Below are 20,000 nucleotides of genomic sequence, written 5' to 3' on the forward strand. Positions count from 1 at the left end.
CATGACAGACGAAATAAAGATAGAAGAAGAAAATGACCCGCTAGATTCAAGTGAAGCTTTAGAGCAGAAAGATGACGACGAGGAAACAGCTGCTGCACCTGTTAATACTGCAGACTCTGCTCAGCAGCTGCGGCAGCAGACTGATAACGACGATCCTTCGCCGCCGGACGATGAACAGATGAATGTGGAAGTGGAAGAGATGGACGAGACGACCCAAGAAGCCGAAGTATTAGGTATTGATAAGGACAGTGATGTAGAAGACCCCCCAGGGCAGACCACTTTCAGAATAGCTAAAGTATACAGCGTAGCGAAGCAAGAAGACGAAGAGAAACGAGATGATGAGAAACAGGCAAGAGAAGTGAAACCCGACAGTTCCCGTGTTTCGGGTAAAAAATCAGAGCCTAAAACTGAAGTCCAGACTTCCAAAACTGAGGAGAACAAGAAAAATGCGAAGGAAGAGAAACTTTTGAAGCCAAAAACAACCATGGCTACCCTAGCGAAGGTGCCCACACTGACTGGCGGGGTGGGAGGGGTTCGCTTACTTAGCGGGGGTGTAAGGGGGACAAACATGCCTCTCCTTGTGAGTATGACCGCCGGCAGCACGGGTATCCCTCTCTTCCCGGCTGGTTTGCCACCTGGTCGCTACGTTATTTTGCCCGGGACGTCTGCCACCACAAAGACAACCTGCGCAACCGTCAATACCACCTCAGCGAGTATGGCTCCTCGCCTGGCGACTGGGGTCTCTCCTCCTGTGGCAGCAACGGCAGCAGCTGCTGCCGTCGTTGGCCAGGCAACCTCTGTCGCTGCTGGTGCTGCTGCCGCCGCCCCCGCCGTAGCAACTGCCGTGGCTGTGAGAAGCATCACCCCGACCCTCCAGGTCCCCCCACGTCAACACACACGCGAGAGAGGCAGAAGGAAGTCTTACACAACAGGCGAGAAATTGGCCATGATCGAGGCAGTTGAGGCGGGTCAGAGGAAGAGCACAGTGGCCGATCGCTTTGGCGTTGCGCCCTCCACTCTTGCCTGCATACTTCTTCAAAAGCATAAAATTAGAGCCGAACAGGTAATAGGCCGATATTTTACTAATCCTAAAATAAAACATGGTTAGCTTAGAATATGGATAGTTTTGATTATTTTTTAAATCACGAGTTTATGGTTCACTTGACTTCTTGGATGAAGCTCCTCTTTCTTATCATCGTGAAATGAGTTGAAATTTTATCCTTTTTAAAAGTGGGCAGAAAGTATAATTCTCTTTTCCACACTCAGGAAAAATTCGCAATAATATAAACTGGCATAAGAAAATAGTGAGTTTTAATTTTGACAAATATATCCCTAAACTTTTCAGTGTGGATTTTACCACCGCCCCTCCCCTCCCCCCTCTCTCTCTTTCTCTATACACACGCACACATACATATATACAATATATATATATATATATATATATATATATATATATATATATATATATATATATATATATATACAGTTGTGTGTCAGTGTGCTTTTTGTATTAATTTAATTACTGTATATAGTGTATGTTCTTTATTCTACAAAATAAGCTACATTTCATGATTAATGTTCATAATATAAAACATTAAGAAACTACACATTTTCGTAAGACCTTTCAGTACATGCGAGTGCCCATATGAAAGGTGAATTACCTTTCATACTTCATCTATTTCTGCTCTCGCAGGACAACCTCACCCGGCGTCGCTTCCGCCACGTCAAGTATGCGGGAGAGGAAGGAGGGAGGCGAGTTGGCACCACCGGCCGGGCCCCCACGAGCGTCAACCCCACCCTCCAGTCACTGGCTCCCTCCCAGGACCAGCCCTTCACCCACTTCTTGGCCTCGCTCACTGGTCCTACGCCCGCCGTTATTGACACCCAACCTGAGGAAATTATTGCCGGTATGTTTGTCGATTTCAGGCACCCCTTGTCTGAAAGGGTTGCTGCTTTTTCACGGTCAAGCCTCACCCCCCTCCCCTTCTGTTCCTTCTTCGTTCGCGTCTGGGCAAGAAATTGAATAAGGTTGCCGTTTCGTTGCCTCACGGTTTAAAAAAAAATATAAAACTTGTTCGAAAACACATCAGGTCTTATGGAGGCGTACAAGGGTAGGTTTTGTACTATTTTCGCATAGATCATTTCTGTGACTGCAAGTAAATTGGTTACATGGGTCCACTCATCTAAGGCTGTCTAGTTTAAAAGCGATCATTTCATTGGCAAACTTTAATTTAAGGATGTTTTACCTTTATTTCACTGAATATCAGTGAGCTTAAGAACGCGATTCCAACTCCCTGAATTCACAAATGCACTTATAGACTATATGTTATATTAATTACCTGAACATGATTGTCGTTATCGTAGTTAATCCCACTATCACTAATTATGCTCATAAGACGTTATGTTGGTTACCCAGATCACAAATCCACATCTTACATGTCAATACGAAAAACAAATGAAGGAAGTTACATAACGCCGTCATTTCACTCTTTACCCACATTTGCAAAATGTCACTAAACGTATCGCTGCTTTTATACCCCATAAACACAGTACACCAGGTTAACACACGACCCATATTTTAACAAATTACTCCCATAACCCGCGATGCAGCCATAATCAACATTGCACCTTTTATCCGTAGAGGATTAGTGCCGTCAGTGCACCTCACGCCTTTTCATTCCTTTTTATTCTCTTTCTTCCAACTTCCTATTCACTCTCTCCTAACAATTGTTTCATAGTGCAACTGCGAGGTTTTCCTCCTGTTACACCCTCCAAACCTTCCTATCTGAATTTCCCTTTCAGTGCTGAATGGCCTCATAGGTCCCCGCTCTTGCCTTTGGCTTAAATTCTATATTCCATTGTGCTCCTTTTAAACCAAACAAATTATCTCCATTTCCTACTATAGTCTTTACATATATTGGTCACAGCAAAATCTTAATACTCTCCAATTTCTTTATATGACAGTGTTAGGTTAGTTTGGGCGAGGAAAGGCCAGAACAAGCAACGTCGTACTTTGTGCTTTCAAGAATTATATGCATCCACTGATTGTTCCATAGCTCTTCGTTGGGGTAATTGTTAAATTCTTTGCTTGCCAGGAGGAATAACTAAAACCAACTTATATATATATATATATATATATATATATATATATATATATATATATATATATATATATATATATATATATATATATATATATATATATATATATAGAGAGAGAGAGAGAGAGAGAGAGAGAGAGAGAGAGAGAGAAATATACTGATCACTTTCTTTAGATACGTGTGTAATTGTAATAACGATAGTGCCATCTTAACTTCTGGACTTCTTTACACTTTTGGATACGCTTGTCACTACAATGCCTCAAGATACAAGTGAGGATATAATGGAAAAATTCTGATGACCGTAGCTGGACAAACGTATCCAAAAAGTGTGAGAAAATCGAAAAGTTAAGAGGGCATTGTGGTTGTTACAATTATATATATATATATATATATATATATATATATATATATATATATATATATATATATGTATATATATATATATATATATATATATATATATATATATATATATATATATATATATATATATATATATATATATGTATATATATATATATATATATATATATATATATATATATATATATATATATATATATATATATATATATATATATATATATATATATATATATATATATATATATATATATATATATATATATATATATATATATATATATATATATATATATATATATATATATATATATATATATATATATATATATATATATATATATATATATATATATATATATATAACTACTAAAAAGAGATTCAACCAGAAATTTATAAAGGAGAGAAAAACCCTTGTCTTCAGTGCATAAGAAATCTCCTCGCAGAACCTAGCGTAAGGAACCACGAAAAGATGATATTCAGAGTGCTGCTGATTTTGAATAACAATGAACGAGTAGAAGAGAACACCTATCCAGTCGTCTTAACACGCAGTACATAATCTCAGTGGTACTGGTGGCTAATCTGGATATGAATAGGGTTCATCTGAATAATAATAACAATAATAATATCTATTTTTCGATTTGTTAATTAATTTTAATTTTTAATAACTGATCTATTCCTGTATTTCCTATTACTTTCTGATACTTCTTTCCAATGAGCACCATATTCTTTGGAAGCTTGAATTTCAAGTCAGTGGCCCTTGCGGGCTTGTCCCATATGAATAAAGTTCTTCTGAATGATAATAGTAATAATAACTATTTATTTATTAATTTGTTCATTTATTTTTCTTTATTAGTAACTAATCTTTTCTTTCAGTAGTTCCTATTACCTTTTTAACTTCTCTCAAATGAACACCATATTCTTTGGAAGCTTGAATTTCAAGTCGAGTGGCCCCTGTGGGCTTGTTCCATATGAATAGGTTTCATCTTCTGAATGATAATAGTAATAGTATCTACTTTTTTTATTTATTTTGTTTGTTAATTTTTTTTAATAGCTTATCTCTTCTTTCAGTATTCCCTGTTACCTTCTATTACTTCTTTCTAATGAACACCATATTCTTTGGAAGCTTGATTTTCAAATCAGTGTCCCGTGTGAGCTTGTTCCATGTGACTAGAGTTCAGTCTTCTGAATGATAATAGTAATAATACATATTTATTTATTTATTTGTTAACTTATTTTTGTAATAGCTGATCTCTGTTTTCAGTATTGCCTATTACCCTCTATTACTTCTTTCAAATGAACACCATATTCTTTGGAAGCTTGACTTTCAAATCAGTGGCCCCTGTGAATTTGTTCCATATGAATAGGGTTCATCTCCTGACTGATAATAGTAATAATATCCATTTATTTATTAATTTGGTCATTTATTTTTCTCTTTTTCATATCCCATTATCTTTGTTATTTTTTCAAAGGAACACCATACAGGGTGTTTCTTTCCCTCCCCTGTACAAAGTAAAGTAAGTATAGCTTAGTTTTACCAGACCACTGAGCTGATTAACAGCTTCCTAGGGCTGGCCTTTACACTTTTTTACGTGGCTAAGAACCAATTGGTTAAGCACCCTACATAGGAGAAATGAATTTCTATCACCAGAAATAAATTCCTCTAACTCTTCATCAGCCAGCGGCGGAATCGAACTCCGGCCCATCGAATGACGGTCTGAAGCTCAACCAACTCGGCCAACAAAGCTGTACAGCATAAACTAAAATTGATATGGAAAAAAAACAAAAGTAATTCAGAACAGGTATTTATTTAAGTTTCTCTCTGAGTATTTAATATTTTGTGTGGCCTCCATATGCCTGTACCACAGCCTGCATTCTTGAGGGGTATGATTTCAGCAAATCGCAAAAAAGCTGAGACTCGATCTCCATTTCCTTGAGCACTTCGGTCTCCTCTCTTCGCAGGTCATCGAGGCTTGTTATACCATCATAGTTCACTCTGCGCACTTCAACACGATCCTTTAAGATACTACCAATGTTTTCACACACATTAAGGTCAGGGGAGCTACCTGGAAATTCACTTGACGAGAAGAAATCGATACCACTGTTTCGAAGCAGCTCCTGTTTCTGAAGAGCCTTGAAACATGGTGCCTTATCATGCAAAAATGTGACTTCTTCAACAGATAACACATTTTCAGGATCTTTGAGGAAAGGAAATACTCCACCAGTAAGCGCAGTTTCTCTGAAGTATTCGCCATTCCATGACTGTCCTTTTTCTTGATGATCCACATTAACCCTTTGGCTGTGAAACAGAGGAAAATTCCCAAACATTCAGGAAATTTCACAACTTGGCGATAGCGCACGTCATCGCAGATATCATCCAACTTTGCAGCCCAAATGATGTCATTTTTATGATTTGGCTTCGTGATTATGTAAATGAAGGATTCATCTGATGCGGCAACATGGAGAAAGTCAGCTTCATCCCAATCTTTAAGAAATGAACCACAAAACCATGCACGGTCTTCTCTCTTGCTGAGTGATGTTGGGCTTGCTGATAACATGAAATGGCTTGATACCAGATTTTTTCAACTCACGATATACAGAACTATAACTTCTCTTCTTTCCCCTTTTTGTTTCTAATTCAAGCACCAATTTACATAAAGACTTTCTTGGTCTATCCGCTGCCTCAGCTATGATGTCTTTTGACTCCTGAGAAAGGACTTCAGGCCCTTCAAGATTCTCACTCTTTTCGCGATGACAATCATATGGATTTTTGTTCCAGTTTCTTTTAACAAAGGATTCAGCTCTTTTAATGTATTTGGCTATCCAGGAACGTGAAATGAAGGGTGTGCAAGCATCCCTGGCCTCTCTGAAGGTTATAACCCGGATTCGGTCAATCCATCTGATTTCCTCTGAGTCGTTAGCCATGGCTGTATCTAACTCCATCACTCAGTCTGAAAATACAAGAAATGTAAAATGAAAAATAACTTAATAGAAACTTAAAATAATGTACTTGGAGATAGGCTGTAGCAGAAAACTTCATAACTTTCCATTTGTTCTGTGGAGGGGGGGCCTCTAATTTCGAAACACCCAGTATTCTTTGAAAGTTTGAATTTCAAATGAATGGCCCCTGTGAGTTTGTTCCATATGAAGAGAGCTCATCCTCCGAATAATGATAGTAATAATAATAATAATAATAATGAATCGAGGGCTTTGATGAACACCCTGCTCTCTTCCCTTTGAAAATGTCTGAAGTACATTCAAGCCTTTTGTATATTAGGCATATTTTGAATGTGTTCAATGAATTCTTGGTAATTTTTTTTTTTTTGCAGCCTAATCAACAATACTTGCGATTAAAATTTTTCCTGCATACTGTATCTTGTACATACCTTCACTGGAAGCCATATAGTTTTATGTAAATTATATATATATATATATATATATATATATATATATATATATATATATATATATATATATATATATATATATATATATATATGTATAATATATATATATATATATATATATATATATATATATATATATATATATATATATATATATTATACATATATACATATATATATATGTTACAGTGAACATATGTAATCAGTCATTACGCGTAATGACTGAAATTTCAGTCATCACGTTGGCGTAATGCACTTAGGGACATTTGATCCCCCCAGGAGCTAGTACTAAACACGGCAAAATACATTTGACCCCCCAGGGACTAGTACTAAACCCGGCGAAACAGTGTAGGAGACTCACTGTTTCGCCGTGTTTAGTACTAGCTCCTGGGATCAAATGACCCTAAGTGCATTACGCGTGATGACTGAAATTTCAGTCATTACACGTAATGACTGATTACGCATGTTGACTGTAACATATATATATATATATATACACATACATATATAAATGAAACTATGGAGCGCAATATCGAAGCCCTTATTCTATGGAATTTCCAAGCAGACTGCATTCACAGGAACAAAATATTACACAGAACACTTAATTTGACGAACAAAGAGAAGATTAAAGAGGGTATGTAACCGTTTTAATGAATACCAAGGTAGCATATCTTCACGTGAGGAGCAGCTTCTTAAGACTGACTCTGGTACTGAATAAAACGAGAAACAAAGAATATTACCAAGGATGACTCCGCGTAGGGGAGTAGTGCAGTCAGTGCACCTCACGTGGTGCACTGTAGGCATTATTTAAGGCTTTTGTAGCGTTTCTTCGATCTTTAGCTGCAACCCATTTTATTCCTTTGGACTGTACCCAGGATCTAGCTCTGGGTTCTAACTGTACCTCTGTTCATATCCTCTTTCTTCTCTCCGTAGTGGGGTAGTACCGTCAGTACACCTCACATGTCACATGGTACACTGTAGGCATTGCTGGAGGGTTTTTGCAAGCTCTTCATTGGACGAGTCAGTAGAGTTGCGAGCTAGCACTCGCTAGGTCTGAGTTCGAGTCTCCGACCGGCTAATGAAGAGTTAGAGGAATTTATTTCTGGTGATAGAAATCCATTTCTCGCTATAATGTGGTTCGGATTCCACAATAAGCTGTAGGTCCCGTTGCTAAGTAACCAATTTGTTTTTAGCCACGTAAAATAAATCTAATCCTTCGGGCCAGCCCTAGGAGAGCTGTTAACCAGCTCAGTGGTCTGGTAAAACTAAGGTATACTTTTTTAAAGGGTTTTTGCAACCTCTCATTCCTTTTATTGTACCTCTGCTCCTATCTTTCTTCCATTTGACTGTCCACCTTCTCTGACAATTGTTTCATATTGCAATTGCGAGGTTTTCCTCTTGTTACACCTTTAAAACCTTTTTGCTCTCAATTTCCGCCTCAGAGCTGAATGACCTCATAGGTCCCAGCGCTTGGCCATTGTCGTAAATTTCATATTCCATTCCCAAGGAGATCTGAGATTCGTCGTTTCACTTTTAAATCCTTCGAACGACTTCTGCAGAACGGAGTCAAGAATGTAGACCTGGGCTTAGATTAACAATATTATTAATCTACTTTGTTGGCTGCATTAAGGGATTCTTGGAAACAATATTTTTACGTCCTGTTATTATACTATACTATGGGACCAATCAATCTTATGTAAGTTTTGGCTTCAGTTGCGCAAAAAGGGCAGTGTTCTTTTGACTAGTTGTAACTGAATATTTTATGTTGATTTGTTCTGACATTTGATTCCTTGCATACCTGACCCGAAGTATGCGTTGGATAACACGAGTCCCTACCCATTCTTCTAATGTTTTGAAATAGTTTGTTATCCTAGGATTCAGCATTCATATTTTGTCCGCGATTGACATGATTGCCAGAAAAACAATATACACAAGTTATTTGTTTTCTTTCTGTATTTAATAAGTGCACTAAAAACGTTTACAACAGGTAACAGTGTCTAAAAATGGCAAGCAACCAGCTTTTTGTATTGTTAGCGGGGATTTGATAGACGGTACTTGTTCATTCAGCGTTCCCAAGAGGTTGTTTAAATTCATGTGCATAGGTGTAATAAGCTCTTTGTTGGACGAGTCGGTAGAGCTGCGGACTGTCACTCGATGGGCCGGAGTTCAATTCCCCGACCGGCTGACGAAGAGTTAGAGGAATTTATTTCTGGTGATAGAAACTCATTTCTCGCTATAATGTGGTTCGGATTCCACAATAAGCTGTAGGTCCCGTTGCTAAGTAACCAATTGGTTCTTAGCCACGTAGAATAAGTCTAATCCTTCGGGCCAGCCCTAGGAGAGCTGTTAATCAGCTCAGTGGTCTGGTAAAACTAAGGTATACTTAACTTATAGGTGTAATAGCCAAAATATCATCATCATATCAAACCATGATACAGATATTCGGATAATCTTGGAAATAAAATTAAAACTGTATAAATTTGAGAGAGCTGATGATAGGCGATTACCAATAGCCATACGAAACGATTATATATAGAATTTATATTAGAAATGGCCTTACAGTCTACGTTAGTGCACCTCGTCAAAAGTCACAAGATTGATTGGTCCCGAAGTAATATGATGTAAAGATTATTGTTTCAAGAAATCTCTTAGAATCTGCATTAATACAAATAAATGAAAATTATTCTGATTTAAGCCCAGGTCTGTACACTCTCGACCCCATTCTGCGCAAGACGTTCGCGAGAGATGTAAGAGAAACTAATGAATCTCGGTAAGCCTCTTTAATGTCATTGACCTCTGCTTGTTTCGTCAAGTACCTGAGTAATCCTGGACAGGTGTTCCTTGCGAGAAGTGCACCTGCCTCAAATGTAATGGCCTTTGTATGCGTTATATAACGGTTATAAAATCCTTTAATCTCGTTCAGTGGTTCTCAACCGGGGTGGGGGCGGATTTCAGAGTTTCGAGAGGGGTGGGGGTTGTGATTGTGACCACAGATTGGCATTCGCAAACTGTCTTTAGGACCACACAAAACGAAGTGTGCATCGGTCTGCACTACTGAGAGGTCACGCTGAGCTTTCCGCTAGCTCGTGTGTTTGTATCAGTGTTTTGTTGCATATTATTTGAAATGCACCTTTTGAGGCAGACAATTTTGGAAAGGGGTGGTAGGGTGGGATGACATCCTGACATATGGTGAAAGGGTGCTTGGGCCAAAAAAGGTTGAGAACCACTGGATTCTAGCTTGTATGTAAAATTGAATGTTTTTTGCAACTTTGTACGTTGTCTGCTTGAATATGCAACAAATCTTGCAATCCGTGGTTTCCCTTTCCTCCTGACTACATGCCCTGTTTATGTTTTATATCAAGATGTTTTTCCCACAAAAATATCTTGTCTCCTCAAAGGGTCATAACTAGGGGAGTTAATATTCTGGCTGTCTGCGAGTCATTTTGTAGTGAAGCTGCTTTCCCCATGCCTTTTATCGTCGCTGAACACAACTTAATCACATAGCTACCTGGTTCCCAACTCGTTAATTAGGTCAACAAGGTAAAATTATTTTTTTTTTAAGAAAAAAGGTTCATGCTCCACCTTCCCCATCGATCTTGGGAGAACCAAAGTATTATATTTCCTGTAGGTACCCGAAATATTACACTCCACCTTCCCGATCGATCTTGGGAGAACCAAAGTATTATATTTCCTGTAGGTACCTGAAATATTACACTCCTACCGTTATCAATTTTGTTTGATGTGCGCGCGCGCACATAAATTTTATATATATATATATATATATATATATATATATATATATATATATATATATATATATATATATATATATATATATATATATATATATATATATATATATATATATATATATATATATATATATATAACTGAATCACGAAAATATGGAACGTGATGAATATATAAATGAAGATAAAATCCACAGAAGAAACGGAAACACTGGAGTGCTGCGAGGCCTTTCGACACTAGTCCTTTACTTAGCAGACTGAAGGCATATAAAAGTATGTTTACAAAGAAAGCTCATATAAATGACAGAAGGGGATTATAAAGGAAACATATGTACCTGGAATCCAACACAATTGAAGAATTATTACAACTGCCAAAACAGGATTAAATACTTAAGAGGTTTTTACAAAGGATTAAGATTAACCGTTCAGGAGCAGGGACAGGACAATTAAAAGAATTATACAGGTTCGTGACTGACCACCTAAAAATTTTTAGTACAACACAATAATTTTTACTTTTTTTTTTTTTATTTTTTAATAATAACTTTTTGCAAGATGAACATTTTTACAAAAAAAATTATATTAAACATACGGATATACAGAAAATATATATCAAGTAGCTACCTTGTAATCAAGTCAGTGATTTTATCTTTTAGGTCATTCTTGAACATTTTTCTAATACAGGGGTCCAAATAATACATGCCAGGGCTAAGATTAAAATTACAACTGGAAGTAAGCTGGATAATAGCGGACTCCAATAGATTTCTTGAAGAGAAATCTTTCGATCTGGCAATCACTGAACTTTCAGTCCAATTTATCCTGTGAGAGTTTTCACTTAAATGAATGAATATAGCATTGGATGCTTGTCCAGTTTTGACTGAATACTTATGTTGCTTAATACGTACATCTAAGTCTTTGCTAGATTGGCCAATATAAAATAAGGGGGCAATCCAAACATGGAATTTTATGTATTATGTTGTTGTTTTCTTTAGGGCTATTTTTATTAACATTCTTTTTGAGTGTGTTATTATAAGATAAAACGAGGTTTACATTAAAGGTTTTAACAATGATTTTATGTTTTCAAAACCACTAAAATAAGGCAAGCTAAGAATGTTCTTAGGGTTTCTTTCTTCATGTTACTTTCACTAAAAAAACTTTTTGTGGCTTTGTTATAACAAATATCTAGTATATGTGAAGGATAACATAAATCTGTCCCTATTTTTCTTATGTATTCAATTTCTTTATCCAAATACTGGGGACTGACAATTCGCAAGGCTCGTAAAAACATAGAGGAAAAAATTGATATTTTGATGTTGAGGTGATGGCCTGAATAAAAATGGACATAAGTTAAGTTGTTGGTTGGTTTCCTATAAATACTGAATTTAACTTGAAATGGTTCTCTATGTATTAAAACATCTAAGAACGGGAGGCAATTGTCTTTTTCTAATTCTAACGTAAACTTAATGGATGGTACCTGGTTATTCAAATTACAGAGTAAATCATTTACATCAATACCAGCAGGCAAAACAGCTAAAATATCGTCAACATACCTATACCACTTTAAAGGAGTATAAATGATATTAGGTATATATCGTTTTTCAAAGAATTCCCATGTACAAGTTTGAGAGGAGTGGGGATAAAGGGGTTGCCCATTGCCATACCAAATATTTGTTGGTATAAAAACACCATTGAATGTAAACTTACAATCACAAATGCACAACCTAGTGAGAAAATGATATGACTTACAGGTAGAGGTAATTCGTGATGGATTAATTCATTACTAAGATACTCTAAAATGGAATCTATAGGAACTTTAGTAAAAGGGAACAAACATCAAAACTAACGAATCTATCAGTGGGGCAAAAAGTGATTTTGTTTAATTTATCAACTAAATCTAGGCTATTATATACATGAGAATCTGAGATAGTTCCAAGTGACGGAGACAAGAGTTTGCAATATATTTCGAAAGTTTATATGATATTGAGCCAACAGTACTGATAATAAGCCGCATAGGATTGTTTTCTTTGTGTGTTTTTACTAATCCGTACAAGTAAGGTAACGAGGGAAATTTTGCCGACAACTGACCTATTAGTTCTTTTTTATCTTTAAGGATTTTTTCACTGTGCTGTTGAAACTTTTATGACTTGATCAAGGGATTTTTTGCTAGTTTTTGTATGTCGTATCATCATCCAGTAGGGTTTGCATACGTGATATGTAGTCAACTTTATCTAAAATTACAATACTATTCGATTTATCAGCTTTTATCACCACTCCTCTCAAACTTGTACATGGAATTCTTTGAAAAACGATATATACCTAATATCATTTATACTCCTTTAAAGTGGTATAGGTATGTTGACGATATTTTAGCTGTTTTGCCTGCTGGTATTGATGTAAATGATTTACTCTGTAATTTGAATAACCAGGTACCATCCATTAAGTTTACGTTAGAATTAGAAAAGACAATTGCCTCCCTTTCTTAGATGTTTTAATACATAGAGAACCATTTCAAGTTAAATTCAGTATTTATAGGAAACCAACCAACAACTTAACTTATGTCCATTTTTATTCAGGCCATCACCTCAACATCAAAATATCAATTTTTTCCTCTATGTTTTTACGAGCCTTTGCGGAATTGTCAGTCCCCAGTATTTGGATAAAGAAATTGAATACATAAGAAAAATAGGGACAGATTTATGTTATCCTTCACATATACTAGATATTTGTTATAACAAAGCCCACAAAAAGTTTTTTAGTGAAAGTAACATGAAGAAAGAAACCCCTAAGAACATTCTTAGCTTGCCTTATTTTAGTGGTTTTGAAAACCTAAAATCATTGTTAAAACCTTTTAATGTAAACCTCGTTTTTCTTATAATAACACACTCAAAAGAATGTTAATAAAAATAGCCCTAAAGAAAACAGCAACATAATATATAAAATTCCATGTTTGGATTGCCCTCATTTTATATTGGCCAATCTAGCAAAGATTTAGATGTACGTATTAAGCAACATAAATATTCAGTCAAAACTGGACAAGCATCCAATGCTATATTCATTCATTTAAGTGAAAACTCTCACAGGATAAATTGGACTGAAAGTTCAGTGATTGCCAGATCAAAAGATTTTTCTTCAAGAAATCTATTGGAGTCCACTATTATCCAGCTTACTTCCAGTTGTAATTTTAATCTTAGCCCTGGCATGTATTATTTGGACCCCTGTATTAGAAAAAATGTTCAAGAATGACCTAAAAGATAAAATCACTGACTTAATTACAAGGTAGCTACTTGATATATATTTTCTGTATATCCGTATGTTTAATATAATTTTTTTTTGTAAAAATGTTCATCTTGCAAAAAGTTATTAAAAAAAAAAATTATTGTGTTTTTTAGTACTAAAATAATTTTTTAATTGTTCTGTCCCTGCTCCTGAACGGTTAATCTTAATCCTTTGTAAAACCTCTTAAGTATTTAATCCTGTTTTGGCAGTTGTACTAATTCTTCAATTGTGTTGGATTCCAGGTACATATGTTTCCTTTATAATCCCCTTTCTGTCATTTATATGAGCTTTCTTTGTAAACATACTTTTATATTCCTTCAGTCTGCTAAGTAAAGGACTAGTGTCGAAAGGCCTCGCAGCACTCCAGTGTTTCCGTTTCCTTCGTGGATTTTATCTTTATTGATATATATATATATATATATATATATATATATATATATATATATATATATATATATATATATATATATATATATATAAGATATATATATATATATATATATATATATATATATATATATATATATATATATATATATATATATATATACTTTATATATATATTTTATGCTGAGTCCGGTTGGAGGAGTTAAATTAGATTTTGAATGTAATTTGCCTTAAGGGCATACATCTAGGGCTCAGAACATAAGCAATAAATGTAATTACTAAGATGACTTACCTTGATATTACATCTATTTAACAGGGAATGGGCAGGTCGTCTTTCAAACCAGCCAGGTAACTTTAAATTGAGTTTATTTACAAACTGAGCAATCAGAAAATTAATATGAAATGGCTGACTGGGCAGCAAACAAGGCGCATGCAATGTGCAATAAAAGTAAGACTATACGTAGCAAATAAATAAATCTGAGAAGGGCTACAGCTCTGAAAGAGTTGGACACACAAATGAAAACCACTGCTGTTCAGACTGGCTGATAAATAATAATTAATGACGGTTTTAGCACAGCGTGAATGGAGACGGGGGCCCGGTCACGTGCCCCTGGACCGCTGATGTTCAGAAGAGTCTTGCACGTAGCAAGATGGTAGTTAAATGCCTAAGGCAATTTCGTTCCACAAGGGCAGGGGCAGAAAACTTGAAGAGCCAGGTAACAGGATTCTGGAAAAGAATTCCAGGCAAGCATTCAGATACACAGACTTTGTCTGACATGAAATTGCTTATCGCGATGGAAGAAATTATCAATTAGATTTAATCAGCACATGGTAACAATATGGTGGGAATGCTCTAATAATTATGAACACAGAACAAACTTAGTTTAAGCCTGGAACAAGTCATGAGGGCAAATGTGCGTGCTGGGCTGTGGGAAACAAAGGGTCTTTGTTTTGGGAGAGTGTAAAGTTGGAAATACTGAAAATGGAGAGAAATTCATGAGAAGGCAAAGAGCTCTGGTGTTACTGTGCATGGAGCTCGCTTGCAAAAGATGAATTCCGGCCGCAGAAGTCCTGACACGTGGCCAGTGTAAGAGGGCCGAGCAGCACCAGCTTCGCGCTTTTAAGGTCTGGAGCGGAGTGACGAGAGAGGTCACCGAGGCATCCTATTCGAGTTACAGGGATGGGATGGGCACAGGACATCGGTAGATCTGGAAGAAGCAATAACAACCAGTACAAAGATCGAAGGGAAATAGGTCTTATACTTAAGACTAAGGGCAGCATAGCAGCCCAATTACTGTCCTGACTGGTCCTTCTTCCCTAACGGCTTTCTATCCCCAAAATCATACGATATGGGGTTAGGACGCCTACATCTGTCCCCCCCCTAGTGGGTCTCCTCCAGCCACCATGAAATTTGACTCCTAGCTAACGGACTGGAGGGACGAATTTTCTAAATACGTGAAAAAATATATATGTATGTGTTTGTGATTTTTTGTCACAAACACATGTGACTTTTATATCAATAAATATTAAGTCACAAATATCGATGATATTGGATTCATCATACCTTGGGAATAACTTACATCCAAGGGGAATTGTAATTGATAAGTCAGGTTAAAGTCAGTGTCAAATATTGTTTCCAAACCAGAGGTCAAAGTTCGCATCCTAGCCTTCGCAGAAGCACTTATCAGTTACAATTCGCTTTGGGTGTAAGTTTTTCCCTAAGTATTGTGAAATCGATATTAAATGATGTTTGTGGCTTGATATTTAATTATACATACATGCATACCATATATATATATACATATATATTTATATATGTATATATATAATATATATACATATATATATATATATATATATATATATATATATATATATATATATATATATATATATATATATATATATATATAAAAACCCATTAGATTAGTCGTGCAAATGAATTTTTTTTTAACTAGAATCCCTTAGGGTCATGAGGAATAACTGAAATGCTTTAAGAGATTGTAAGTCTTTTAAATTTGCATGGCAATGTGCTGTGAAGCACACCCCCCCTTTTTTTTTAAGTATACGTGCTGGATTAAAGCCTTTTATGAATAGCAACCCAAGAACTTTGGATGACTCTCATAAGAAAAAATTAAAAAAGTGGGCATAGCGAAAATCTTGAAAGAAACAGCTTTATGCGTGTCATGTATCATTAAATCATGAAGTTAAGTCGTTACAAAGTTTCGCCTGTTTGACAGCATTTTAAAAGTGAGGGCTCCTGAACTAAAAATGTCAGGATGGTGACGCTGTCTTGGGCGCTGCGTTCTGTCTTCGGGCGTGGGATCGAATCCTACATCTTCACCCCCATAGGGGAATAGTACCGTCAGTGCACCTCACGTGGTGCACTGTAGGCATTACTTAAGGGTCTTTGCAGCATACCTTGGGCCCCTAGCTGCAACTTCTTTCATTTCTTTTACTGTACCTCCGTTCATATTCTCTTTCTTCCATCTGACTTTCCACCCTCTCTATCAATTGTTTCATGGTGCAACTGCGAGGTTTACCTCCTGTTACACCTCCTTATTGTCAATTTCCCTTTCAGCGCTGAATGACCTTATAGGTCCCAGCGCTTGGTCTTTGGTCTAAATTTTATACTCTGTTCTATTCTACGTCCTCATTATGAGACAATCTTGCTTAAGGTTTATCATTTTGTTGTGGAATGTCGAGAGAAAGATGTTTTAATGGCTTGTAAACAGCGATTTTCCTCTATGTCATGGTTGTGTCATAATTCAAATTATGCAAGTGATGGTATGATTCAGATCGAGATGGCTTCAGAGCGATTTTCGGGTGAGAAAAACATTAAAATTTGAACTGTCATTTGTCGATAAGAGATGCGGTAAATTATTTTCATATAAAGCAAGAATTTCAAGTACCGTTACAATTGAGCTACTAAGGAGCATTTGGTTGTAAAATGTTTGGTTAGAGCCATTGAGAAATGAGAGATAATTCAGTATTCTGGCTTGTAATCTCTAAGGGGCGTGCACGTAATATTTAACTTGAGTGTTGCGCGGTCGTGTTTTCGCGATTCTTGTCGAGAAGTCATTTTAATGTGTTCATCGTTTTATTGAAATCAGATGTCTTCAAGACTGTAAAAAAAATCAGATTTTGTTTTCGTTATAAATAGAAATAGATTGCCCTTTAATTTTGTTATAATTAATGATAGGAGTTTGCTGTGCTCCAGTTCAGCCTTTCGATTAAAAGGAAATCTTTTGGGCAAACACTGAAAGTTTTGCTATGGATTTACTCTGAAAAACATACATACAAATATATATATATATATATATATATATATATATATATATATATATATATATATATATATATATATATATATATATATATATATATATATATATATATATATATATATATATATATATATATATATATATATATATATATATATATATATATATATATATATATATATATATATATATATATATATATATATAAATATATATATACACATACATACATAAACGAATACATATGAGGGCAAGAGGTGATATAATATAGATACTGTGGCAGAAATCCTTGGTCTTATGTCATGGCATAGTCACGGAAACTATCAGGAAAATCAAGCGAGAGGTTCGATACCGCAATTTAGATTCTTGTCCCTTGAACTGCGTTCACTTGAAAATGGGAATCAGAACGTGGGGAATGGTTGACTTGAATGAAAGTGGTTTACGTGACCACGTATCGTTTCTCAATTTAAAATGAACAGATTAGTGATAGCTACCAAAGAGAAGCCTTATCCTGCCTACGGTTCTTTAGTGTTTCAGCAAACGTTAATTTTTTTCCGAACGCTTGTACATTATATGCAACAAAAAGCCATCCTACTTCAATACGATTATCATATGGCTCAAACTGTAGCATCATGCAATCATTTTGCGCTATATATATATATATATATATATATATATATATATATATATATATATATATATATATATATATATATATATATATATATATATATATATATATATATATATATATATATATATATATATATATATATATATATATATATCTTGTATTTCCACAACGGTCCCGTAGATAAAGTATATAATAAGTCCTCACATGAAAATAAAAGGAGGTATCAAGACTTCCAACTTTTTTTCCAAACTCATCTTTGGAATAAAAGTTGAAAGTCTCAGTACCTCCTTCTTTATAGTATTTTCACGTGAGGGCTTATTTTATATATATATATATATATATATATATATATATATATATATATATATATATATATATATATATATATATATATATATATATATGTGTGTGTGTGTGTGTGTGTGTGTGTATGTATACAATTGCATGATGCTACAGCTTATGTGTATATATATACATACATACATACATACATATATATATATATATATATATATATATATATATATATATATATATATATATATATATATATATATATATATATATGTGTATATATATGTATATGAGTATATTTACAATTATTAAACATGAAACATTGTTAAATACAGAAATCACTATAACTGGGAATAAATTACTTCCAGAACTCGAACCATGGCCTGGTTTAGAAACAACGGTGGATAGTGACTTTGAACACGAGGTTGTTGGCATACAGTACATAACATGAAGTTAAATGGCCCACAAAAACAGGATTAGCGCATTTCGAATTATTCCTATTATTATTGATAATACAGTGAAAAACTTACATTTACATCCATATCTATTTCTTGGATGGCTATTTTAGTTTATGTAGGCTTGCTTTAGAAATGAGTGGCCGTCGAAATAGTAGCAAATTTTGAGGGGTAATAATAGTAACTTCCTATCGATCGATCGACTGGCATTAGCAGTCCTACCAGATCTGAACACTGAGCGAGCTGGGGCTGACCTCACGCGGGATTATTGATTCTTTGGAACGTCTGCGTCATGAGGAAGTTGCCTTGTTTACGCTGTTTAGATCAGGGGGAAAGATTATCATGCTTCCAGGAGAGTAAGGTCTGCTTTGACGCACTGGTTTGTATTTGTCCCGGTTTCTCACTTCCCCTTACTTTGCTTTTGGATTTTTTGATTTCTTTCTTTCTATCATGCAAAATTCTAATTATAATTTTGTTTTCTATGTTTATGTTTTACTTTATGTTATTGGCATTTTAATTCACTCTGTATTTAATTTTGTTTGTTAGTCTTCTGTAAAAGAAAACTATTGAGATGGTTATTTATCAGTCCGTCCGCACTTTTTTTTGTCCGCCCTCAGATCTTAAAAACTACTGAGGCTAGAGGGCTGCAAATTGGTATGTCGATCATCCACCCTCCAATCATCAAACATACCAAATTACGGCCCTCTAGCTTTTGTAGTTTTTATTTTATTTAAGGTTAAAGTTAGCCATGATCTTCTGTCTGGCGCTGTTATAAGTGCCAACAACACAGGCCACCACCGGGCTGTGGCTGAAAGTTTCATGGGCCGCGGCCAAGAGTTTCATGGACCGTGGATGAGTTTCATACAGCATTATACGCTGTACAGAAAACTCGATTGGCGCCGGAGAAACTTCGGCGCATTTTTTGCATGTTTTTTGCTGTTTTAAGTTGTTTGCAGTGTCTTCAGTGAAAAATCTTTTACGTGTGTAAATGGGAAATAAGTTTATAAAATACGAGGACATCAAGAGGAAGAATGTTATCTGAAAATACGC

At 35.3% G+C, this 20,000-nt stretch overlaps 1 protein-coding gene across 1 annotated transcript in view; it reads left to right on the forward strand.

The window, feature by feature from the left end:
* Positions 1-20,000, forward strand: part of LOC136843754 (uncharacterized) — a 72,536-nt gene that overhangs the window by 518 nt on the left and 52,018 nt on the right. Inside the window, exons 1-2 of the mRNA XM_067112418.1 lie at positions 1-1,063; positions 1,694-1,907. The exon at positions 1-1,063 is cut by the window's left edge and continues 518 nt beyond it. Coding sequence (XP_066968519.1) covers positions 1-1,063; positions 1,694-1,907 — 1,277 coding nt within the window. The remainder of the gene's footprint in view (positions 1,064-1,693; positions 1,908-20,000) is intronic.

This window comes from Macrobrachium rosenbergii, chromosome 12 (assembly GCF_040412425.1).
Source record: "Macrobrachium rosenbergii isolate ZJJX-2024 chromosome 12, ASM4041242v1, whole genome shotgun sequence".
In the NCBI taxonomy this organism is placed as follows: Eukaryota; Metazoa; Arthropoda; class Malacostraca; order Decapoda; family Palaemonidae; genus Macrobrachium; species Macrobrachium rosenbergii.